The sequence below is a fragment of the Hypanus sabinus genome, chromosome 19 (assembly GCF_030144855.1).
Source record: "Hypanus sabinus isolate sHypSab1 chromosome 19, sHypSab1.hap1, whole genome shotgun sequence".
NCBI classification, from domain to species: domain Eukaryota; kingdom Metazoa; phylum Chordata; class Chondrichthyes; order Myliobatiformes; family Dasyatidae; genus Hypanus; species Hypanus sabinus.
In genome coordinates, this window is record NC_082724.1 from 69,852,494 (window position 1) to 69,879,309 (window position 26,816).

General features: G+C 41.5%; 2 protein-coding genes across 6 annotated transcripts in view; one reads left to right on the top strand and one right to left on the bottom strand.

Annotated features, from left to right (window-relative positions):
- Positions 1–24,678, bottom strand: part of ecm2 (extracellular matrix protein 2, female organ and adipocyte specific) — a 43,174-nt gene extending 18,496 nt beyond the window's left edge. Inside the window, exons 1-3 of one of the 2 annotated variants that reach the window (XM_059944619.1) lie at positions 24,611–24,678; positions 3,802–4,101; positions 189–377 (exon numbers count right to left, since the gene is read on the bottom strand). In XM_059944619.1, the coding sequence (XP_059800602.1) occupies positions 189–377; positions 3,802–4,084 (472 nt within the window). In that variant the 5' untranslated portion in view covers positions 4,085–4,101; positions 24,611–24,678. The remainder of the gene's footprint in view (positions 1–188; positions 378–3,801; positions 4,102–24,610) is intronic. The other variant, XM_059944621.1, reaches the window with a different exon arrangement.
- cenpp (centromere protein P) overlaps positions 1–26,816 on the top strand; it is a 401,228-nt gene that overhangs the window by 329,576 nt on the left and 44,836 nt on the right. For 3 of the 4 annotated variants that reach the window (XM_059944631.1, XM_059944629.1, XM_059944633.1), the window contains one exon: positions 2,191–2,262. The exons of the other annotated variant lie outside the window; for it this stretch is intronic. In XM_059944631.1, coding sequence (XP_059800614.1) covers positions 2,191–2,262 — 72 coding nt within the window. The remainder of the gene's footprint in view (positions 1–2,190; positions 2,263–26,816) is intronic. 4 annotated transcript variants of the gene reach the window in all.

Below are 26,816 nucleotides of genomic sequence, written 5' to 3' on the forward strand. Positions count from 1 at the left end.
CAGGGAATGTTCGGAATTAATATCAAAAAATATCTCAAGATGGCGTTACTGTCCAGCATGTATTTTTCCAGTGAATGTTATTCATATTCTCTTTAGTAAACTATTCTAAGTTTACAATCTGTTGCAATAAGTTGCAGTCTGTCAGTGGCTATTATTAATATCTGTGCTAAAAAAGAATAAGAATATACCATTTGAAGTACAAATTGGACAGCATTCTCCTGTTGGTATCATAGTCCTTGCACATTTTAAAATAGGGCAGGTCATTTCATCACAAACTATTTTTCCACTTGAACACAGGCAGATTAGACAAGGTTTTGGAGACCAGACTGCATTGTGATACATGATCATCCCGTTGGCTTTGCAGTATCCTTGTCTGCCTTAAGTTAGAAATTAAACAAAAGTGTGTCATTATTTGTATTTCTGTTGAAATTGTCCATTACCTAAGCATTCAAGTTTAAGCTGTGAAAATGATACCACAATCCCAAAAATCATTAGACTATTTATTAAGAAATAATTCTTAATTATTTGTTAATATTTCTGCATGCCTCCACTAGCTGTGTTTTTGAAACATTCTCCACCACAAGCTAATAAAATTTCTAAAATTGTGATAGACATAAGCTACTTAGTAATTACTTCTGCTGTATGCTTTGAGAATTGTAACATGAAGTCTGAATGAACTTTTAATAGCATTCAGTGCTATAATTATCAAGTAGGAAAGTATTTGACCTTATAATGTATCTATATGTATTGTAATTTCTTCACACCAATATTTCAAAGTAGGAGTTTTGATATAGTTGGAGCTTGGAAAGGGAAGTATGGCCAGTTGTCATGGGGTAACAACATGGGGAAGAAAAGGGAGAAAGATCTGAAAATGAAATTTAGAAGTTGAGAATAAAATTTACGAGCAGCTCTCCTCAGGTGGTAATTTTTGGATTACTGCCTGAACACATACTGATAGAATGAGCTGGATCAGCATGGTGAATGTGTCTAATAAGGGAATCCGTTTCATGGGATGTTGGTTCAAGAACTGGAATAGGAAGGAGCTATTTAACATGAATATATTGGACAGGAGCATATTAGATGACCTGTCCTGGACCTAACACATTAATGCAATCATAAGGAAGGTATCTTTATTTTAAGAGATCAAGAAGTCTCAGCTTGTCATCGAACATTTCAGTAGATATATTTTGATTTGGTTTTATCGTGATCTGGTACAGCAATTCTAATGTGCAGAAATGTCAAAAGTTGCAGAGTGCAGCCCTTCCCATCATTGGTAGTATCTATGGAAGGCACAAACTCAAGAAGTCAACATCCACATCGAAGATCCTCAACATCTGGGCCATGCCATTTTCTCACAGTTATCATTGGACAGGGTGTATAGAATTCTAGATTTCCATGAAGCATTTTGGGCAAGTGAAATATACACCTATAATGTCAATCTGCCATTAATATCAAGCTACGTGTTCAACATATTCTTAATAGATGCAGAAGAGCATGCTTGGAGTAATAACAGCATTACCTATAAACAAAGTTTCAATTTTGTGAAACTACATGAAACATCTTTGTATCTATTGAAAACCATGTAATAGGCAGAGCTAAATTCTCACAAATTATGGTAAAAGTTCTGCAGCTCTGCCACATCTAGCTGTGAATTGTGGTGGACACTGGAATGTCAGGGACAAGTAAGCCAGTGGTAGACACAAAGATGAATCATTTAATCCTAGTCATCCAGAAGTGCTGAATAGATGTTCCATCTTAACTTTCTTTTGTGATCCCTTTCTTCACAGAAGTCAGTCTCCAGCAATTCCAGTCATAGCTTCAGGTATTAATATCGACTGACAGTACTGGATACATCAAAGCTAATGGAAACTGACAACATCTTAATCCTAGTGCTAAAAACTTGCATTCCAAAATTAGATATGCCTCCAGCCATGTTTCTGCAGTAAACTTATAATGCATCTACTGGCATCTACCCAGTAACGTAGAATTTGTAAGTATTCTCTGTTCACAAAGAAACAGGATAAAAGCAATCTGCTGGAAATCATTTTGTTAATCTATGCCCAATCATCAGCTAAGTGATGGAAAGTTTAACAGTGCCATCAAACAGAACTTGCCAATTAATAAACTACGCAAACATGAGGAAATCTGTAGATGCTGGAAACTACTTATGCTCAGTTTGTGTCTTGCCAGGACCACAAGGCACTAGACCTCATCAAACCCTTGGCTAAAACATGGACCAAAGAGCTAAATTTCAGAGGCAAGGTGAGAGTGACATTCCTTGACATCAAGGCAGTATTTGACCATGTGTGATATTGAGAAAGTCTTGTAAAATTGAAATCAATTGGTATCAGGATCAGACACTGCATTGGTTCAAGTCATGCAGAAGATGGTGGCTGTCACATCAGCTCCAGTATATTTCTGCAGAAATTTCTCAGGTCCAGGCCCAAGCATCTTCAGCTGATTAATCTAGTTTTCTAGGTTTGCATTAATATATTTTTGAGTTCTTGATTGCATATTTATAAAATAATTGTGTTTTAGGTGGAATTATTGATGCATGGGAAATTTTAAAACTCTATGTGAATTGATTTTTTTTGTGAATTTGAAAGTTTTTATAAGTTGCAATGGAGAGAATTGTCAGTGGAAGTAAGCTTCCATATAATACGAAATCTGAACATTGATAGTTATGGTGCAGAGATGAAGGATTTCAGCTGACAGTTTGGAGAACTAGTTGTTTTTCTTGCAGCAAGGAGAATGTGTAGAGAATTCATAAGTACAAGATCATGACATTTTAGACAAATGAATGTTACCAGAGTGAATGATTCCAAGATCAAGGGCCCCGGATTCATTGTTCTGAGGATAAGAAATGAGAGGAGTATGCAGAAAATTAATTTTTTAAATGATCACAGCCCATAGGAGTTGGGAAAATAGAATCAATTATCGTTTCAAAAGTGACAAGGGAAAATAATTTGCAGAGCAGTAAAGGAAAAACAGGGAAATGCAGCTAGCAGGATTACTACACTTGGGGTCTGCATTGATTTGATGATCCAAATGACTGCTGCTGTGTCACAATTATTCTCTGATTCTGCGAACTATATAGAGATAAAAGTTTAACTGATGATTAAGGACAGTTGAAATATGTCTTCTTCTGGCATCAAATGGATTCCAGAAGGAATTATATTTTGCAGATGTGCAAAATGGATGCAGATCAAACATGTGATATGAGAATCTGGTGTTTGGTGAATAGAATAGTTTGAAACAATTTTCAAAAGAAAAACAATCTGTAGCTCTTCAAGTTTAATGAAAATTAATTTTGCCTTCATGACAAAGTTAAAATATCTTGTTAGATGAGAATGTTTGTTGGGATACTGCCCATCAGTTTTAGTGAGATTTTAGTTTAAGCTCAAGTAGTCACGAAAGACCTTAGAATAACCAAATACGTTATTGCAATAGCAGTAACTGACATCTGCATAGATATAAAATATGAGACATATTGTATATGAAAGAATAGTATATTGAGTTAACAAATGAAATTGTAGGAATAATCCATTCTTTACATCACTTTTTAAAAGGAGATTGGTAAATTTTATCAGATGCTGAAGTAGTTATTCTACTTAAAAGTATTCATATTTTCTAAAAGGTGGTGTTAAAGTTTTTGTTTAAAATGAACGAACACTAGTATTAAAATAATGCTTAAAGTGTTTTGATTAACTCTATTCCTGAGCAAAAATGCATCATATGTTCAGGGGAGCAGTGTATTTCTGTGAATCAATGATGATATTTCTTTTATTGGTTTTCACTAACCTGGTAGTACATGGTAGCTAGGTTCCATTTCACCAACATTTATATATGAGTCGAAGAAGGGCAAAGTACTTTCATCAGCATTAATGTTTGGAATCTTGGCTACAACATGTGAATGTCTTGGTTTGAATAGTCCAACTGAGTTGCGATTTACATAGCCAACTTGTTGCCATCCTTGATGGTGAAACCTCCTTCTCAAAAGCCTCTTTGATGTCTTATGCTTTCTTATTCCAAAGGTAACACCAAAGTTAAGAAGCCAGAACAAAATAAAAGTGTTTACTTTCATTTTTTTTGAGTAATCACCTGGAAAACAAAAGAAAAATAAAAACATAGGCTTCACACACTTTTAATACCCAAGTTTGTGTAAATGGTGAAATTAATGTTTAATTAGTGAAGTTTCATAATGCTAATTTCAATTATATGTTCATATACGTATCTGTGTGTATTGTTACGTATTCAGGCAACAATAAATATATGAGTTCGGCAAGGGTTTCTTATAACAAACAACACATTTATTAAACACAGAAAACAAACCCCCCAAAAGTAAACAAACACTACCGTAACCGGAAACAGCTGCTGAGCGGCTGTTCAAACAGTTCGTAAAGTGGTATTCCAAAACAGTTCTTTAAAGTGGTATTGCCAAAAGTTCAATACCCTCACAGTCCATTTAAAAGGAGAGACTTTATAGGACGATTTAGGTTCTCTTTCACGTCGCTTGCTTCGATCCCCGACGTCGAACTTCCCACGAAGAATTTACGAAACAGAACGGCTTAAAGGCACTGACCTTTCCTTCCTCACTATCCTCAATCCTTTCTGGTAAACCCAGGGATTAACACGAAGATAGTCAACGAAATCCTTCCAAATAAGGATCAAACAAAGGTCGCCCCCGTTTCACCGTAGAAAGCGATTCTCCTCGATCTTTAACTTCCAACTTTGAATCTTCACTCTCCTCTAATTCTCAAACTAACAGAATCATGAAGAACCTGCTGGCAATGACCTTTTAAACTTTACACATTAAATAAAAACTTCATCCTTCAACTAAACTGCGTCATCACTTCAAACACGCAGTGGCATGAAGTCAACTTGGCAAATCCAGCCATGAACTGCCCCTCCTCACAGGGTGGGGTCTACCTTTTATAACCTGTAAAAAAAAAACCCATCACATGATCTCTACTGGCGGGAAAATGATGTCACCACCATCACAAGACCATCACCTCAAGTCCAGTACAGCTTCAACCCCAGTCACATGACAAGGGCTCCACTGTCATGTGTCACGAGTACGTAACAGTATATATAAATGTTGATTAATGGATCTTTGAGTATATATCAAGTAATATTTATCATAATGCTAGTTCAATTTAAGTGAAAAGTTTACCTACATAAATATTTTGGAATAAATATAAAATCTGCCAGAGGTCCAGTACTCAGATAACAACATATGAATTTTATAAAAATGTTATTTGATTGTAAAACTGCCTTTTGTTGTCTAATGCAATCAAACCCATTAAATGGCAGTCTATCTTACAGTCTGTCTAATGAAGAAGCCTGTATGCAAAACAAGTTGAATGTCCTGAATTTGGAAGCAAAGTCCCTCATGAAGGATGAAATTCAGGGAATTGAAGAGGAAAGAATAACTATGTCATGTACATATTGTGAACCTGGTTAAAACCACAATAGAAGAATAGCTGTGAATATTATTGATGAAAGGATATTGAGATTATTCACAATGAAGCTGCATTTAGTGGGAAATAAGCAGAAAAACTGTCCTTGAAGCATCACTCTGCCTGATCAAATTAACCTGTGAGAGGCATTTCTGGAAGATATAAAATGCATAACTTTGCAACTCAATACAATATATAAAATAAAATAAAATCTCTTTAGGGCATTAAAACTATTGAGGTTCAGAAGCTTGAGTTTCCGCAGCACCAGGTTTAAAACCAGCTATTTCCCTTCAACTGACTGGCAAAACACTAATCACTACAGTTTAGTAATACTACAGTGAGAGGGTTTAAGTTCAAAGGAGATGTACAGGGCAAGTTTTCCTCCTACAGAGAGTGATGGGTGACTTAAATGTGATACCAGGTATTCTGGTAGCAGCAGATAAAATGGAATGATGTACAAGGGTCATAAATATGGAGTCAACGGAGGGATATGGACTGTGTGCATGCAGAACGAATCACATATCATTAGCTTAACATGTTAGGCTGAAGAGACAGTTCCTGTGCGGCACTGTTCTGTTGTCTATGTTCCAAAAATCACCCTGACATGTAGCCTGGTCACAACTCTTGCTTTGGCTTCCAGGAATCAAAGGAAGGGTGCTACAGTAGCACAGTAGTTAGAGTGACACTACTGCATCGCAAAGAGTTGGAGTTGAGTATTCCATTCTGGCATCCCCTGTAAGGAAGTTTGTACATTCTTCCTGGGTGCGCGTTGGTTTCTTTCAGATGCTCCAGTTTGCTCCCACAGTCCAAAGACGTATAGTTAGTGGGTAAATGGGTCATTGTAAATTGTCTTGCAATTACGCTAGGGTTAAAAAGGGAAGTTGTTGGGCAGCGCGGCTTAAAGGGCCGGAATGACCTGTTCTGTTTTGTCTCTCTAAATCAAAAATAAATAAATAAATAAATAATGTCTTTAAACGCTATTGAGCATTATGTAACATTCAAACAAATTTGAAAATATTACCAACTGAAAAAACACTTATAGAATTAGAATCAGTATCAAGTTTATTTTCGCTGACTCATATGACGTGAAATTTGTTGTTTTGTAGCAGTGCAGACACACGAAATTACATAAATTACAAAATAAATAAATAGTGCAAAAATGAATAATCATGCAGTGTAATTAGCTATACCATTATCAGGAGATCAATGATATCATAGATCTCATGTCAGGACTTGAGAGTTTAGATTTCCTGGGAATCTCAGTCCTAGACTGGACTTCACATGGAGTCAAGAAGCAAAATGGACCAAAGAAATTGTCGGTGAAATTCATTGGCAAGAATGAGACTTATAAATTTGGACAGGAGTCCAAAACCCACAAATACTTACGTACATAAATGCTGACATTTGCACACTGAACTACTGGAAAAACACATCAAAATCTGGACCCACGTAACTTAAATCATCTGCAACTTTTCTTTTATCTCTCAGAGATTTCTTTTGAGACCTAGAAACAATTTCTGATCAATTTTATTGACTTAGTTATTAGTATAGTAATCAACTACAAAGTTTGTACATATAGCATAAAGCATACATTCTTTTCCTCTGTTTACTTTTAGTTCCACTCAGAATTGTCAGGTTTCATTTTTTAAAGCAAAACTCTTGGTTAGTGAAAAAGAACAGTCAAGAGATTATTCAGCTTTCAGACTGTTTCTACAATTAGATGATGCCATGCTGATAAGATGTTGCTCACACAAGTGGCCTTCTTAATGACTCCATAATATCATACCATTTTACTAAATATTCCAATGTTTTCGAGCACTTTCATCGTACCACTGTCCAGAACATGTTAGAGAATTGGAGATGCAGCTCGATGACCTTAGTATGGTCAGGGAGAGCGAGGAAATGATGGAAAGGAGTTATAGGCAGGTGGTCACACCGGGGCCATGGGAGACAGACAAGTGGGTCACAGTCAGGAGAGGGAAGGGGAAGAGTCAGGTACTAGAGAGTACCCCTGTGGCTGTACCCTTTGACAATAAGTACTCCTGTTTGAGTACTGTTGGGGGGACAGCCTATCTTGGGGAAGCGACAGTGGCTGTGCCTCTGCACAGAGTCTGGCCCTGTGGCACAGAAGGGTTGAGAAGGGAAGAGGAAGGCAGTAATGATAGGGGATTCTATAGTTAGAGGGTCAGACAGGCAATTCTGTGGATGCAGGAAAGGAACTCAAATGGTAGTTTGCCTCCCAGGTGCCAGGGTCCGGGGATGTATCAGATTGTGTCCAAGATATCCTGCAGTGGGAGGGAGAGGTGCCAGAGGTCATGGTACATATTGGTACCAATGACATAGGTAGGAAAAGGGAAGAGGTCCTGAAAACAGACTACAGGGAACCATAGAACACTACAGCACAGTACAGGCCCTTCAGCCCTCCATGTTGTGCCGACGCATATAATCCTTTAAAAAAGTACTAAACCCGCACTACCCCTTAACTCTCCATTTTTCTTTCATCCATGTGCCTGTCCAAGAGGCTCTTAAATACCCCTAAAGTTTTAGCCTTCACCACCATCCCTGGCAAGTCATTCCAGGCACTCACAACCTTCTGTGTAAAAAACTTACCCCTGATGTCTCCCCTAAACTTCCCTCCCTTAATTTTGTACATATACCCTCTGGTGTTTGCTGTTAGTGCCCTGGGAAACAGGTACTGACTATCCATCCTATCTATGCCTCTCATAATCTTGTAGACCTCTATCAAGTCCCCTCTCATTCTTCTATGCTCCAAAGAGAAAAGTCCCAGCTCTGCTAACCTTGCCTCATATGACTTATTCTCCAAACCAGGAAACATCCTGGTAAATCTCCTCTGCACCCTCTCCATAGCTTCCACATTCTTCCTATAATGAGGTGACCAGAATTGAACACAATACTCTAAGTGCGGTCTCACCAGAGATTTGTAGAGTTGCAACATGACCTCTCTACTCTTGAACTCAATTCCCCCGTTAATGAAGCCTAGCATCCCATAGGCCTTCTTAACTACTCTATCAACCTGCGAAGGACCTTGAGGGATGTATGGATTTGAATCCCAATGTCCCTTTGTTCATCCACACTCTTAAGTAACTGACCATTAATCCTGTACTCAGTCTTCTGATTTGTCCTTCCAAAATGCATCACCTCACACTTATCCAGATTGAACTCCATCTGCCATTTTTCTGCCCAACTCTGCAGCCTGTCTATATCCTCCTGTAACCTTCAACAACCTGCAGCTCCATCCACAACTCCCCCAATCTTCGTGTCATCCGCAAACTTACTCACCCATCCTTCCGCCTCTACATCCAGGTCATTTATAAAAATCACAAATAGCAGGGGTTCCAGGACAGATCCCTGTGGCACTCCACTAGTCACCGACCTCCAGACAGGATACTTTCCTTCCACAACTACCCTCTCCTTTCTTCCTTTAAGCCAATTTTTTATCCAAACAACCAAGGTTCCACTTATCCCATGCCTCATGACTTTCTGGATGAGTCTGTCTTGAGGGACCTTGTCAAATGCTTTGCTGAAGTCCATGTAGACCACATCCACTGCCCTACCCTCATCAAATTCTTTTGTTACCTCTTCAGAAAGCTCAATCAGGCTCGTGAGACACGATCTTCCCTTCACAAAGCCATGTTGACTATCCATGAGTAGACTGTACTTCTCCAAATGCTCGTAGATCCTATCCTTAAGAACCCTTTCCAGTAGTTTGCATACCACCGACGTAAGACTCACCGGTCTATAGTTCCCAGGTTTCTCCTTATTACCTTTTTTTAAACAAGGGAACTACATTTGCCATTCTCCAGTCCTCCGGCACCTCCCCTGCAGCCAAAGAGGATTCAAAGATCAAAGCTAATGCTCCTGCGATCTCTTCCCTCAATTCCCACAACAACCTGGTGTGCATCATATCTGGCCCTGGGGATTTATCAATCTTAATATTTTTAAGAAGATCCAACACTTCTTCTTCCTTAATCTCCACATTGTCCAGCACACAGGCCTGCTCTACTTCGACCTCATCCTGATTAAGATCCTCTTCACTTGTGAATTCTGAAGCAAAGTATTCATTTAGGACCTCCCCAACCTCCTCCGCTTCCAGGCACATGTTGCCTTCTTTATCCTTTACCGGTCCCACCTTTGTTCTTGTCATCCTCCTATTCTTCACATACACATAGAACGCCTTGGGGTTCTCCTTAATCCTACGTGCCAAGGCCTTCTCACGCTCCCTTTGAGCTCTCCTAAGTCCTTTCTTTAGCTCCTTACTGGCTACCCTATATTTCTCATATGCCTCTCCTACTTCCTGCTTCTTATATCTAACATATGCTTCCTTTTTCCTCTTGACGAGTTGCCTCACATGTTTTGTCGCCATGGTTCCCTTTTCCTACCATTTTTGCCTTGCCTCAGTGGGACAAACCTATCCTGAACCCAGCTCAAGTGGTCCCTAAACTTCTCCCACATTACTTCTGTTCTTTCCCCTTTGAACATCTGTTTCCAATTTACTCTCACGAGTTCCTGCCTCATCCCTTCCCCAGTTAAGCACTTTACCATTTCGTCTGATTTGATCCCTTTCCATAGCTATGCTGAAGCTAAGGGAGTTGTGGTCACTCTCACCAAAATGCTCCCCCACCACAAGGTCTGTCTCCTGACCAGATTCATTACCCAGAACTAGATCCAGTATAGCCTCTCCTCTCGTCAGCCAGTCCACATACTGTGTCAGGAATCCTTCTTGAACACACCTGACAAATTCAGCTCCTTGCACTCAGGAGGTGCCAGTCAATATGAGGGAAGTTGAAATCACCCATAACTACTACCCTGTATTTCCTGCACCTTTCTAAAATCTGCCTGCTTATCTGCTCCTCGGTGTCCCGAGGGCTATTTGGGGGCCTATAGACTACTCCCAGCACAGTGATTAATCCCTTCCTATTTCTGACTTCCACCCAGACTGACTCCGTGGACACTCCTTCTGCAGCGTCCTCCCTTTCTATAGCCGTGATACTATCCCTGACCAGCAATGCCACCCCCCCCTTTTCTACCCCCCCATACTATTCCTTTTAAAACACTTGAACCCCAGGACCTGCATCATCCAATCCTGCCCTTCCTCCAACCAAGTTTCAGTAACGGCCAGACATTGTAGTTCCACGTACTAATCCATGCTCTAAGCTCATCCTCCTTGTTCCTAATACTCTTAGCATTGAAATAGACACATTTCAACCCCTTTAACTGGCTACAATTATGTTCTGTCCCCTGCCTGTCCTTCCTCATCAACTCAGAACTCTTAGCATCATGCCCTTGTCCTTAATCCCTGCACTCACATTCTGATTCCCACCCCCCTGCCAAACTAGTTTAAACCCTCCCCAACAGCTCTGTCAAACCTGCCCGCCAGGATATTGGTCCCCCTGGGATTCAAGTGCAACCCGTCCTTTTTGTACAGGTCACACCCACCCCAAAAAAGGTCCCAATGATCCAGAAATCTGAATCCCTGCACCCTGAGTAAAGAAGTTGAGAAGCAGGACTGCAAAGATAAGCATCTCGGGATTATTGCCTTTGCCATGCGACAGTGAATATAGGAATAGGATGACATGGAAGATAAATGCAAGGCTGAGGGATTGGAGCAGGGGTCAGGGATTCAGATTACTGGATCATTGGGACCTCTCTTGGGGCAGGTGTGACCTGTACAAAAAGGATTGGTTGCACCTTGAATCCCAATATCCTAGTGGGGTGGGGGTTTGCTAATGTTGCTGGGGAGAGTTTAAACTATAATTGTTGAGGGTTGGGAATGTGCAGGGGGTATTTGTGTGGAGTTCTGCATAGGTACATTTCAATGAGACAGGAAAGTTATGGTAGGGTACAGGAACTGTGGTGTACAAAGGCTGTAATAATTCTAGTCAAGAAGAAAAGGAAAGCTTTCAAAAGATTCTGGAAACTAGGTAATGTTAGAGATCTAGAAGATTATAAGGGTAACAGGAAGGAGCTTAAGAAGGAAATTAAAAGAGCCAGAAGGGGCCATGAGAAGGCCTTGTCAGACAGGATTAAGGAAAACCCCAAGACATTCTACAAGTATGTGAATAGCAAGAGGATAAGAAGTGAAAGAATAGGACCTATTAAGTATGATGGCGGGGAAGTGTGTATGGAACCGGAGGAAATAGCAGAGGTACTTAATGAATACTTTACTTCAATATTCTCTTTAGAAAGGAATCTTGGCAATTGTAGTGCTAATGTGCAGCAGACTGAAAAGCTTGAGCATGTAGATACTAAGAAAGAGGATGTGCTGGAGCTTTTGGAAAGCATCAACTTGGATAAGTCACTGGGACTGGATGAGATGTACCCCAGGCTACTGTGGGATGCGAGGAAGGAGATTGCTGAGCCTCTGGTGATGATCTTTGAATCAACCAGAGGATTGGAGGGTTGCGGATATTGTTCCTTTATTCAAGAAAGGGAGTAGAGATAAGCCAGGAAATTATAGACCAGTGAGTCTTACTTCAGTGGTTGGTAAGTTATCTGATAAGTAATCCTGATAGGCAGTATTTTGTTACAATGAGTGACTGGATGTGGACCCAAGTGCAGGACACAGGCACGGAGAGCAGTTTAGGATTCTTACGTGGACTTCAATGTTGACTTGGACTGGGAGCCTGGACTTGAACACCGAGCCTGGTCTTGGACTTGACTTGGACACCGAGCGACTAAACCAAACAACGACAGACAATTCCTATCACGGCTCAGAGCAGTGGCAAATGCCCAGCAATACTCAGCCAGACACAAGACGACAATGTTACGTGCCAGCAGCCATAGACCACAGACACAGATTTTAATGTTAAACAGATATATTTTCAATACCTACCCAAAATATAGATAATTACAACAATTGCTCCCCTAATCAAAAATTAACAGTGCAATGCATCTTAGCTGACAAGCTGTGGAGGTCTGGAAACAGTTCTTCCCAAGTCTTACTCAAATAGAGTCCCAGGATGGCAATCCAGAAGGTTCTGGAATCCACGGGAACAGGTAAGGGTGTCTCTGAGGAAGGGTTCATAAATCCACATTAAGATGACACAAGGTGACGATCACGGAAGATTCCAGAGGACAAGTGATCGTCACGTAACACACTGGATCGACGCAGGGATAACAAGGTGACAGTCACTGAAGATTCCAGAAGTCGAGTGGTCATCACTTAAATACTAGAGTCCACGCAGGAATAACAAAGTAACACCTATGTTCCAAAATCCACATAGGGGATATCACAAAATGACGGAAACGGAATATTGCTTAACACAAGTGTTCACCACATAACACACTCGAATTCACATATGGATTATCAAAAAGTGGCTGCCACAGAATACTTCAGAAATCTGAGTATGGATCATACAAAGTGACAGTCACGTATCCAATATGCACTGTGTGCCGCAAATTATCACTAGCTTCTTGACACGGAGAAATATTGGGAACGCCCACTGCTGTAGTGAACTTTTAAACGAACTCAACTCAACTCACTCTCTCGCTGGTAACTCACAGTCCATCACATCACTTAGCTGCAGAAATTTTCAGAAACCTCTGGAATTCAATATAAAAAACCTACACTTGTTTGTTATCTGACGCCATTCTCACGCCTCATCCAGGCGCACCTAAATGACGCTTATGGTTAATCCAAGCAACGTTGACATGTAACTACAACAAAAAAAAATGACAGACAATTCGTATCATGGCTCAGAGCAGCAGCAAATAGCCAGCAATACTCAACCAGACATGAGACGACAAAAACAAACGACGACAGTCCATTCGTATCTCGACACAAAGCGGCAAACGGCCAGCAAAACCCAGATGGATGGCAGGCTCTCAACTCGACCCAGAAACTGCAGTCGGCAGGCTCTCGACTCGACCCAGGAACTGCTAATGGCAGGCTCTCAACTCAGCTCATTCTCGGCAGCCTGGAACAAGCATAGCTGCACTGCTAAGGTGACGAACCAGCAGCAAGTAGACGTAAGCCAGAGTTTTCATGCTACCGGTTCGAATGAGGATCAGGTACCCTAATCAAGGAGCCCAGTGGATCACGGGGGAAAGGAAATTCACTGAAATGAGGAGTCAACGGACCGGACCGTGACAGATTTATAAACTTTTATAAACATTTGGAGAAGTACAATATGATTAGGAATAGTCAGCATAGTCAAAGGCAGGTCGAGCCTTACTAGCCTGGTTGAATTTTTTGAGGTTGATGACTGCTTTGAGCATCCTATGGACTCAGACCCCAAGATCTCCCTTATCCTCCACACTGCCAAGAGTCTTACCATTAATTCTATATTCTGCCATCATATTTGACCTATCAAAATGAACCACTTCACACTTAACTGGATTGAACTCCATCTGCCACTTCTAAGCCCAGTTTTGCATCCTATCATCCTACCTCCCTCAGGGACCCTTACTCTTAGTGATTTTTATGAATGACCTGGATGAGGAAGTGGAGGGATGGGTTAGTAAGTTTGCTGATGAGACAAAAGTTGGAGGTGTTGTGGGTAGTGTGGGTGGCTGTCAGAGGTTACAGTGGGACATCAATTGGTGAGCATGCCTTATGAGAATAAGTTGAGTGAACTTGGCCTTTTCTCCTTGGAGTGACAGAAGATGAGAGGTGACCTGATAGAGGTGTATAAGATGATGAGAGGCATTGATCGTGTGGATAGTCAGAAGCTTTTTCCCAGGGCTGAAATGTTTGCCACGAGCGGACACAGGTTTAAGGTGCTGGCGAGTAGGTACAGAGGAGATGCCATGGGTAAGTTTTTCACTCTTAAAGAGTGGTGAGTGCTTGGAATGGGCAGCCGGCAATGATGGTAGAGATGGATATGATAGGGTCTTTTAAGAGACTTTTAGATAGGTACATGGAGCTTAGAAAAATAGAGGGCTATGTGGAAGTCTAGTGACTTCTAAGGTAGGGACATGATCGGCACAACTTTGTGGGCCGAAGGACCTGTATTGTGCTGTAAGTTTTCTGTGTTTCTATAGAACATCTCAACAACAATTGGGATTGGTCTCCAGTTCATACCATCTCTTTCAAATCTTTATATAACATTCTTAAAGCAAATTAATGAGAATATATATTTAGTATAGTTAACATTTATAGGATCATCTATAAAAAATATTCCATTTTCCCAAGTACTGCAAACCTTTGTTTTTGGAGGTTTTTAAAAAGTTAAAACTCATTGTGTAAGATGTGAAATGGCATCACTCTCTGATTCTGATTTGTCTGCCTTCATAGAACTTCATGATTTTTAAACATTAAGAAAGAATTAATATTGAGCACGTTTATTCATAAATTCAAATATATCTAATTGTGGAAAAAATACTTACATACGAGTGGCCAGAACACCATTCCCTCCCACCATTGTTTGAAATCTCGCTTCCATGCCATACGATTGCGTGGGAATTAAATATAGAAATAAAAACATCTTCTTATCTCAAAAACAGAGTTTGTAATGTCTGCAGCAGTTGGTTAGATTGAGAGGGAATTTTTATCCCCATCTATCATCTGACCAGTATTTTTCATAGCTTACAATGGGCAGTATAGTGGAATGCTCCTTTTGGGGGATGGAGGAAGGCAGTGTCCCTAATAACTACATCTCTGAGGTGCATCCAGCCGCAGCTTCTAACAATCTGTGTTAAGGAGTTGGAGCTGGAACTGGATGAACACTGGATCATTCAGTAAGCTGAGGATGTGATAGATAGGACATATAGAGAGATACTTACACCCAAGGTGCTGGTTATGAAAAGCTCAGTTGACAGTCAGGAAGGGGAAACAGGTTAAACAGCCATTACTAAGAGCCCCTGTGCCATCCCCCTCAACAACACGTATAGCCAATGTGGCTCTGTGTGACAGGTCGTGCCACGTGGACTTTAGTAAGGCATTTGACAAGGTCCCACACACCAGGTTGGGCAAGAAAATTTAGCTACTTGGTATTCAAGATAACCCAATAAATCTGATTAAACATTGCTGTGTGGGAGAAGCCACAGAGTGGTGATTGATGGTTACCTTTCCGACTGGAAGCCTGTGACTAGTGGAGTGCCACAGTGATTCGTGCTGAGTCTGCTGTTGTTTCTCATGTATATCATTGATCTGGGTGATCATGTTGGTAGCTGAATCAGCAAATTTGTGGATGACACCAAGACTGGAGGTGTAGTGGACAGTGAGGAAAGCTATCATGGCTTGCAGCAGGATCAGGACCACCTGGAAAAATGGGCTAAACAATGACAGATGAAATGTAGCAGACAAGTGCAACATGCTGCACTTAGCTAAGACAAACCAGGATCAGTCTTACACAGTGAACGGTAGGGCACTGAGGAGTGTTATAGAACAAAGGGATCTGGGAATACAGGTCCATAATTCATTGAAAGTGTCACAACAGATAGACAGGGTCATAAGGAAAGCTTTTTGGCACAATGCTTTCATAATTCAAAATATTGAGTACAAGAGATGGGATGTTATGTTGGAGTTGTGTAAGACATTGGTAAGGTGTAATTTGGAGTATTATGTGCAGCTTTGGTCACCGACCTTCAGGAACAATATAAATAAGGTTGAAAGGGTTCAGTGAAAATTTACAAGGATGTTGTCTAGAGGAGCTGAGTTATAAGGAAAGATTAAATAAATTAGGATTTTATTCCTTGGAATATTGAAGATTGAGGGGAGATTTGATATGTACAAAATTATGAGGATATACAGTGGCATGGAAAAGTTTGGGCACCCCAAGAGATTTGAGCTCTCAGATAACTTTTAGCAAGGTCTCAGACCTTAATTAGCTTGTTAGGGCAATGGCTTGTTCACAGTCATTGTTAGGAAAGGCCCATGATGCAAATTTCAAATCTTTATAAACTCCTGGCTCCACACACCTTGTCCCAACAATCTGCAGCCATGGGCTCCTCTAAGCAGCTGCTTAGCACTCTGAAAATTAAAATAAATGATGCCCACAAAGCAGGAGAAGCCTATAAGAAGATAGCAAAGCGTTTCCTCAGTTCGTAATGTAATTAATAAATGGCAGTTAACAGGAACAGTGGAGGTCAAGTTGAGGTCTCAGGGAAGACCAAGAAAACTTTCCGAGAGAACTGCTCGTAGGATTGCTTGAGAGGCAAATCAAAACCCCTGTTTGACTGCAAAAGACCTTCAGGAAGATTTAGCAGACTCTGGAGTGATGGTGCACTGTTCTACTGTGCAGCGACACCTGCACAAATATGACCTTCATGGAAGGTCATCAGAAAAAAAACCTTTCCTGTGTCCTCACCACAAAATTCAGCGTCAGAAGTTTGCAAAGGAACATCTAAACAAGCCTGATGCATTTTGGAAAGAAGTCCTGTGGACTGATGAAGTTAAAATAGAACTTTTTGGCCACAATGTGCAATGGTATGTTTGGAAAAAAAAGATGAAGAATTTCATGAAAAGAACCTCTCCAACTGTTAAACACGGGGGTGGATCGATCGTGCTTTGGTCTTGTGTTGCAGCCAGTGGCACAGGGAACATTTCACTGGTAGAGGGAAGAATGAATTCAATTAAATACCAGCAAATTCTGGAAGCAAACATCACACCATCTATAAAAAAGCTGAAGATGAAAAGAGGATGGTTTCTACAACAGGATAATGATCTTAAATACACCTTTAAAAATCCACAAAGGACTATCTCGAGGCGCAAGCTGAAGGTTTTGCCATGGCCTTCATTGTCCCTGACCTAAACATCATCGAAAATCTGTGGATAGACCTCAAAAGAGCAGTGCATGCAAAACAGCCCAAGAATCTCACAGAACTAGAAGCCTTTTGCAAGGAAGAATGGGCAAAAATACCCCAAACAAGAACAGAAAGACTCTTAGCTGGCTACAGAAAGTGTTTACATGCTGTGATGCTTGCCAAAGGGGGTGTTACTAAGTACTGACCATGCAGGGTTCCCAAACTTTTGCTTCGGGTCCTTTTCCTTTTTTGTTATTTTGAAACTGTAAAGGATGGAAGTAAAATTGTAATTTTACTTAAAATATTAAAGAAAAGTGTCATCTTTAACTTTATGCCTTTTGGAAATCAGGTCATCTTTTACTCGCTTAGCTATTCACAGTAACAGAAATTTTGACCAGGGGTGCCCAAACTTTTGCATGCTACTGCAGCTAGAGTAAATACAAGCAGGCTTTTTCCACTTAGGTTGGATGGAACTACATCTAAAGATTATGTCTAAGGGTGAAAGGTAAAAAGTTTAAGGGGAACATGGGAACGTTTTTGCTCAGAGGATCATAAGAGTGGAACGAATTGCCAGCACAACTGGTGTTTGTAAGCTACATTTCAACATTGAAGAGAAGTTTGGATAGGTACTTGGATTGAAGGAATATGGAGGGCTATGGTCCTGTAGCAGGTTGATGGGAGTAGATAGTTTAAATGATTCAGCATAGGCTATATTGACTGAAGGGCCTATTTCTGCGCTGTACTTTCCTATGATTCTGTGACAATGATTTTAAAGGACATTGTCATAGTGAAAAAGTATTTAGGAGATATTGTGTTTGCATGTACACAGCACAATGGCAGTATTTAGGATGAAGTGTAATTTTAGATTAACCAAAGAATACCTTTGAGACAGATAATCCTGAACAAACCCCAGTGTAAGTAAGCAAATGTTCTCTTCTATTGTATGATTCTTTGGGTTTGATCCCTCCTCTGCCAAATATGAAATCACATTCCTTGCTGTTTACAGAATGGATTTTTAGTTCAAAAGTTTATAACTGCCAACAGGAAGGAAAACCCTACTCGTAGATCTTCATGGGATTAGTCTAGTTTTGAAATAAATGTGTGTCTAGGGAAAGGTATTATTTTCTTTTTAAAAAGGAAAAGAGGTGTGTAATGGGCTGCAATGGAGAAAAGAGTGATGTGTTGTATATTTCACACAGCTACCCCCTAGATTGCCCTTCTTTAAATGAGCTGCTGAACTCAGATGATCACAGCCATAATTTCTGATCTCCCAGCAGAGTTACTATTCAGATATGAAGGTTATATTATTCTGATTAATCCATTGAGCTGATTAACATGTAGCTTGAAATATGTCCACTGGAGAGCCAGGAATCCTTATTTTTGCTGTTGTCTCCTCTGGAAATTCTGACACATTTTTAAATTATTTCTTAGATCTTTGAAGAATTAAGATGTACCCTTGAGGAAAGCTCTAGGTTATGCTCATCTTTGTGATGACCATGAGATGCAATAACTTCAGTTGTTCTTCCCCCTCCCAGCATGACCAATGCTCCTTCTTGGCTGTTGGGCTCTAGATCCAAACCCCAGCAGTTTTTTCCTAGTCCCAGTATATGTATCTTCATCCTTTTATATTCCGACATGACAAGGTAGGGAAAGTCCAGATGTAAGACATGAAGCATTTGTTAAGGGATTAGTGTAGGATTCTTGAAGCGTCAGTTGTGTCTATGTGTGTTTCGGTCAATGTAACTAATACATGATGAAAACCACGTCTCACACAGGTTTACGTATTACATGTCTGTAGAAAAGGATGCCCATTTAACTTGCTTAACAATGAGATGGCCTAGAGAGGAGACAGAAGGCATTGATCATGTGGATAGCTAGAGGCTTTTTCCCAGGACTGAAATAGTTAACATGAAGGGGCATAGTTTTAAAGTGCTTGAGTTCTAGACTATCCATAACACCCCCAACTTTTTAATATTTTTTATAACAGTTGTTATCTTTTTTTTATTCTGACAGGCTTTGTGCTCTAAAAAATTCATTTTTGAAGGCCTCCCATTTTCCAAGTACACCTTTACTAGAAAACGGCCTGTCCCAATCCACACTTGCCAGATTCTTTCTGATACCATCAAAATTGGACATTCTCCAATTTAGGATCTCTGCCCGCAGACCAGACCTATCTCTTTGCATATTTACTTTGAAATTCATGGCATTGTGATCACTGGATGCAAAGTGTTCCCCTTCACAAACTTCTGTCACCTGCCCCGTCTCACTCCCTAATATCAGCACCAGTGGTGCAAGCTCTCTCATTGGGGCTTCTACATACTGATGAAAGAACCATTTCTGAACACATTTGACAAACTCAGTTTCATCTAGTCATGGACCCTAGTCAATATGTGGAAAGTTAATATCACCTGCTGTAACAATCTTGTGTTACTTGCAATAGTCTGCAATCTCTATAAATTTGTTCTTCTAAATCCCTCGGACTGTTGGGTGGTCTGCAATATAGCCCCATTAACATCATCAAACCTTTCATAATTCTCAGTTCCACCCATATCACCTCACTAGTTGAGTTCTCCAGTCTGTCCTGACAGACACCAGCTGTGACATTTTTCCTGACTAGTAACACCACCCCTCCTCCTTTAATCCTTCCTGCTCTGTCACATCTAAAGCAATGAAACCTTGAAACACAGAGTTGCCAGTCTGGCCCCTCCTGCAACCATGTCTCACTAGTGGCTACAACATCTTAATTGCTGGCATTGACCTATGCCTGGAGCTCATCTGCCTTTCCTACAATACTATTTAAAAATTATTTATTGGTATATAGTACAGATTAGGTCCTTCTGGCCCTTGAGGGACCGCCACCAAAGTATCCCCCAATTTAATCCAAACCTAATCATAGGACAATTTACAATGACCAATTAACCTACTAACTTGTCTGTGGAATGTGGGAGAAAACTGGAGCACCCAGAGGAAACCCACATAGTCATGGGGAGAACCTACGAACTCCTTACAGACAGTGGCGGGAATTGAACCCGGGTCGCTGGTGCTATAAAGTATTGTGCTAACCACTAGGGTACCTTGCCACCCTACATCTTGCATTGAAATATACACAGCTCAAGACATTAGTTGCACCATGCTCAACCTTTTAATTCCTAACTTCGTATGGGGTCTTACCAACATCTGCATCCACAACCTCTGCACTAACTGTTGTGGCACTCTGGTTCCATCCCTCTGCATCTCTAATTTAAACCTTGCTATGCAGAGTTAACAAACTGTAGCGGTGTGCCACACATAGCAATAATGACACGGAGTCAGTGAGCTGCAGTTGCAAAAGAGATTTATTCAAATGTCGCGGCCTCGCTTTAAAGCCTTCCTGATCCCTCCCTCTCCGGGCGGGAATGCTGTAGGGAGTGCGTATTCACAGTGTCGTCCCGTGTGCGGGCTTTCCCCCTTGCTGGTGAAGCAGGCTTGGCGCCCTCTTTGGAACTGGCCTCTATGCCGGCGCGCGCTGCTTTGTGAGCCGGTTCGAGTGCGCTGGGAAGTGGGTCGAACCATTATAGGATATTAGTCCCCCTCCAGTTCAGGTGCACACTATCTCTTCTGTACAGGTCCCACCTTCCCTGGGAGAGAGCCCAATGAACCAAAATATCTTATGCCCTCTCTCCTACACCAACTCCTTAGCCACGTATTAAACTGTATAATCTTCCTAGTTCTGGTCTCACTAGCACATGGCACAGGTAGCAATCCTGAGGTCACAGCCCTGGAGATCCTTCCTTTGATAGCACCTAACCCCCTGAACTCCCTATGCAGAACCTTGTCACTCAACCTACCCATGTCATTTGTACCTACATAGACTATAACCTCTGGCTGTTCACCCTCCCACTGAAGAATGCTGAGGATTTGATCCAAGATACCCCAGGCCCTGGCACCTGGGAGGTAACGTACCATCCGGTAATCTCTTTCTTGCCCACAGAACCTGCTGTCCATTCCCCTAACTAATGAATCCCCTATCACCACTGTGTGCCTCTTCTTCCCCACCCCCACCTACCACTTCCCTTCTGTGTCACAGAGGCAGACTCAGTGCCAGAGACCTGACTGCTGTGACTTTCCGCAGTTAGGTCAAACCACACCCCCCCCCCCCCTCACCCTAACAGTATCTCCTGAGTGATATACCTGTTGTTGAGAGCGAAGGCCACAGGGATACCCTGGACTGGCTCCTTAACCCCTTTCCCCTTCCTGTCACCCAGTTTACTGCACCCTACACCTTAGAAGTAACTACTTTTCTATATATTCTGTCTATCACCCCTTCAACCTCTTGAGTGATCTGGAGTTCATACAGCTCCAGCTCCAACTCCTTAACATTATGAATGGCTGTGACACTTCACTCCTAGATGAGCTCAACACCTTTTACACATGCTTTGTAAGGGAGGATAAAACTGTACCAGTTTGAATCCCTGTAGCATGTACAAATCCCTGCAGCATTTGGTGTCCCTGTGATCTCTGTCTTGGAGGCCAACTTCAAGAACATCTTTCATGAGGGTGAACTCTCACAAGGCATCAGGCCTTGATGGTGTACCTGACAGGGCACTGTGCCAACTAACTGGTGGGAATTTTGAAGGACATCTTCAATTTCTCACTGCTGCTGTTGGAAGTTCCTGCATGCTTCAAAAGGACAACAATCATACCAGTGCCCAACAAGAGCCAGATGAGTCTAACCCTAATGCCTCAATGACTATCATCCAGCTGCCTCATATCTACTGTGATGAAGTCCTTTGAGAGGTTGCTTATGGCCAGAATCAACTCCTGCCTAAGCAAGGACCTGGATCTGCTGCAATTTACTTATTGCCACATTAGGTCTACAGTGGATACAATCTCACTGTCTCTCCACTCAGCCTTGGACCACTTGGACAAAAGCAATACATACATCAGGCTTCTGTTTATGGATTATAGTTCAATGTTCAATATCATCTTACCCTCAGTACTAATCAACAAGATCCAAAACCTGGACCTCTGTACCTCTCGCTATCTGTATCCTTGACTTCCTCATTGGGTGACCACAGTCAAAGGAGATCAGGAACAACATCTCCTTCTCACTGACAATACTGGCTCACTTCAAGTATATGTATGCCCACTGCTCTACTCTCTTTACTCCTGCGACTGTGTAGCTAGGCACAGCTCAAACACCATCTATAAATTCGCTGATGACACAACTATTGCTAGCAGAACAACACACGCAAAATGCCGGAGGAACTTAGCAGGCCAGGCAGCATCTATGGAAAAATGTACAGTTGACATTTCAGGCTGAGACCTTTGGCAGGACAGTAGAAGTGTCATGCCGGAGGGTCTTGGCCCGAAACGTTGTCTGTTTTTTTTTCCATAGATTCTGCCTGGCCTGCTGAGTTCCTCCAGCATTTTGTGAGTGGAACTTGGATTTCCAGAATCTGCAGATTTTCTCGTTTGTTATTGTTAGCAGAATTTCAGGAGGAGACAAAGAGCAGGCATTTAAGAGTGAGCTAGATCAGCTGATTGAGTGGTGTTGCAAAAACAACCTTGCATTCAGCTTCAGTAAGACCAAAGAATTGATTGTGAACTTAAGGGGTGTGGTGAACTATGTGCCTGTCTGGACATGCCCCCTGCTGACTGCTCCTGTGGCTCCTCCCACTGGCCCCTGTATAAAGGCGATCTGAGGCCTGACGCTCGGCCTCAGTCTCCAGGACATAGTATGATGGACACTCACTCCTGGTTCCTTCTTCCAGTCAATAAAAGCCGATATCTCGCCTTACATCTCAGTGTGAGTTATTGATGGTGCATCACCAATCAGGGCAGAGTTTGGGTGTGAATAGTGGAGGCATATTCCACCATGATGTTTGATAGGGAAAGGAATAGTATTTGCAAGGAGACTGTACATGGCTGCAGAGAAAGCTGTGATCCTCCTGCATAGAGCCTGCATTGACTGGAGGTGATAAATGGCCTCATTTTTTTTAAAAAAGTGATGAAACATTGTGTGGTGAACTATGTGCCTGTCTGGACACGCCCCCTGCTGACTGCTCCTGTGGCTCCTCCCACAGGCCCCTGTGGACACGCCCCCTGCTGACTGCTCCTGTGGCTCCTCCCACAGGCCCCTGTGGACACGCCCCCTGCTGACTGCTCCTGTGGCTCCTCCCACAGGCCCCTGTATAAAGGCGATCTGAGGCCTAACGCTCGGCCTCAGTCTCCAGGACATAGTATGATGGACACTCACTCCTGGTTCCTTCTTCCAGTCAATAAAAGCCGATATCTCGCCTTACGTCTCAGTGTGAGTTTTAAGGGGAAATCGAAGGAACACACACCAGTCCTCATTGAGAGATCAGCAGTGGAAAGGATGAGTAGTTTCAAGTTCCTGAGTGAAAACATCTCTGAAGATCTGTCCTTGGCTCAATATTCCCTCTTCGCATTACTACCATCAAGAAGCAGGTATCAGAGCCTAAAGACACACACTCAACATTTTAGGAACAGCTCCTTTCCCTCAGGCATCAGATTTCTGAATCAGCAATGCATGCATGAACACTCCCTCACTGCTTTTTCTCCTCTCTCTTTTTGGCCTACTTATATACTACTGGCACAAAACAACAAATTTCATAACATATACCAATGATATTACCTGATTATGAATCTGGTTTGCTTGTGATACTGGAGATACAGTTTGGTACATTTTGAGCACCACTGGAGTATAACTATCCTGCAACCAATCCATCTCTTTTGACCACATGGTGCAGATCAGCCAGTGTTTTCTTTCCATTTTCACACCTACTCATTCTACAAACAAGGCATGACAGCACCAACACCATCTCAACTGATGACAATTATATGCAAATACCACCAAGGTTCATTTGATTGAGTGATCTGGGCCCATGCCCACAGGGGTAAAAAACAAATCTCCATTAAAAATATTGTGCTCAGGTATAAGGTATTCTTCCTGCATATTAGAAAAGTATTTGGAGATTTATTGACACTGCTACCAGTAGATTTGTATTTCAAAGAATAGCTAGGTGCTCCTTCAGCAATGTTGTGTCCACATTGGTTGTATTGGCTCAGTAACTTCAGTCCTTCCTCAAAATGGTTGTATAAATTTGAGTGTTACCACAAAGTTCATCACAGAATAAGATGGCAGAGAGACTAAATATTCCAGAGCATCTAGGTTTGTGGGTCACTGGTACAATCAGTGTTCTGCCACAACTTCTTTAACAATCATCAGACAATCTCAGAAATGGCCTTTTTACTGAAGGAAAAAAGCAAGTTTTTGTAAGCTAAAAAATAACCTCTGGAGAAGTAAATTACTTGATCCGTCCTCCGCTTCCAGCCAAAGCTTTAATTAGTAGATGAATGGTTGCCTTATTTGTATTTTGCTATTCATCATTTAAACATTGATGTTTAAAACAGCCACTGTAAAAAGAAAAAGAAAAACTTACCAGCTCCCCCTCCCACTAGACACACGCATAGTTTTTACACCTAATTGCGATGTTTTTTAAGAATCTGCTGGCTTACACTCTAAGTATTTAACAGCCTGGATCTCTGGGGTATAAGAATGTGGTTTATAATAAAGAGTCAAAGGCAGGGTTACTGAGGAAACAAAGAGTCTGTTTCAAGAATGAAAAGATTTGATTCAGTGGGCCTTGGGGTAGCAAGGCTCTGCTGGAAAATTCTGAGAGTGATAGCTAGCTTTTGGAAATGTTAGTTGTAGTCATTAAGTTTGGCAAAGCAACTAATTATTATACTGTAGAACTGGTGTGAAACTTACTGAATTTTAACATGTTAAATCATTGATGAAACAGAACAGTGAAAGTTTCATATATAAATAATCCCACAATTTAATTATGTATAATTAATTTTGAGTTTCATTTTGCAAGTTATAAACTTAGATCCTGCTATAAAAACAGCAATTGGGGTATATCTGCACTAGTCATATCTTGAAATGTAACAAGATCAAATAGTGTGTGAATACTGGAGCATAGACATTAAATGGAAAAAGAGCATTTTAAACACAAAAGAACCACAGTTACTGCAACTCTTCAGTCATGTTATGAGGCCAAGCATTTCTTGCGGCTTTTGTTAATTTTAGTCTGATCAGAGCCAAGAACTTACAAATGCCTGAAGAATTTCAGCAGTGACAAATGTTAAAAGCAGATGGGCTACAGAGCTTAGTTTGCTTAATTTTAAAGATACACTTAAGAAAATATAATTGTATAGTTCATTCCTTATTAAACTTGCAGGAAGGTTAAAAGACTGCAATTACCAATTTTTATCATTCATTGAACATCCAGTACAAATCTATAATCTTATCTTTTAGGTCAGGTAGTATAAACAAAATACTTGCCTCTAGTTAAAGGGTATATAAATTATACTTGGTTAGTGACCATGTGAATTAAAATGGAGACTTATATAGTTAAAATTACTGTAAGACCATAAGATATAGGAGTAGAATTAGGCCATGTGGCCCATTAAGTCTGCTCTGCCATTTCATCATGGCTGATCCATTTTTCCTTTCAACCCCATTCTCCAGCCGCCCCCCATATCCCTTCATGCCCTGATCAATCAAGAATTTATCAACATCTCTGTAAATATCCATAAAGATGGCCTCCACAGCTACCTTTTGCAACGACTTCCACAGATTCGCCAATCTTCGACTAAAGAAGTTTCTCCTCATCTCCATTCTAAAAGGATGCCTCTCTATTCTCAGGCTGTGCCCTCTGGTCTTGGACTCTTCGACCATAAGACAAATCCACTCTATCAAGGCCTTTCCCCATTCAAAAAATTTCAATTAGGTCACCCCTCGTCAGTAATCCCTCTAATGTGTGTGCGTGTGCATCCTGTCTTATTTATACTGTTTTTATTGAAATTATTTTGATCCACTATGTCAAAAGTTTCAAAGATAAATTTAATGTCAGAAAAATATATACAATATACATCCTGAAATACTTTTTCTTCCCAGCCATCCATGAAAACAGAGGAGTGCCCCAAAGAATGAATGACAGTTAAATGTTAGAACCCCAAAGTCCCCCCAGCTTCCCCCCAACGCGTAAGCAGCAGCAAAGCAAGGACCCCCCTCCCCCACCGAGCAATCAAGCGTGCAGCAAAGCATCAATAAAGACACAGACTTGCAGTACCTCAAAGACTACTTGTTCATCCAGTAATTTGACATACCACAGGTGCACGCTCTCTCTCTCTCTCCCTCTCCCTCTCCCTCTCCCTCCCTTTCCCTCTCCCTCTCCCTCCCTCTCTCTCCCTCTCTCTCTCCCTCCCTCTCTCCCTCCTCCCTCCCCTCCCCCTCTCCCTCTCCCTCTCCTTTCCTCTCTCTCTCCCTCTCTCTCTCTCTCTCCCTCTCCCTCTCCCTCCCTCACTCCCTCCCTCCCTCTCCCTCTCTCTCACCCTCTCTCTCTCTCCCTCCCTCTCTCTCTCTCCCTCCCTCTCTCTCTCCCCCTCTCTCCCCCCCTCCCTCCCTAATAAGGGTAAAAGAAGAGTCTCCGTTTCACAATGACAGGGGAGACTTAACCAACAACTCACTGAATAACAATGTTAAAAGTCCGTTGCATTGCTTTTTCCAAGCTCTGTGCCCAAAGAACTTGGGTCTCTGGGCACGCAGCCAGAGATCTTCTGTCACTGATTTCCTACAGAGGT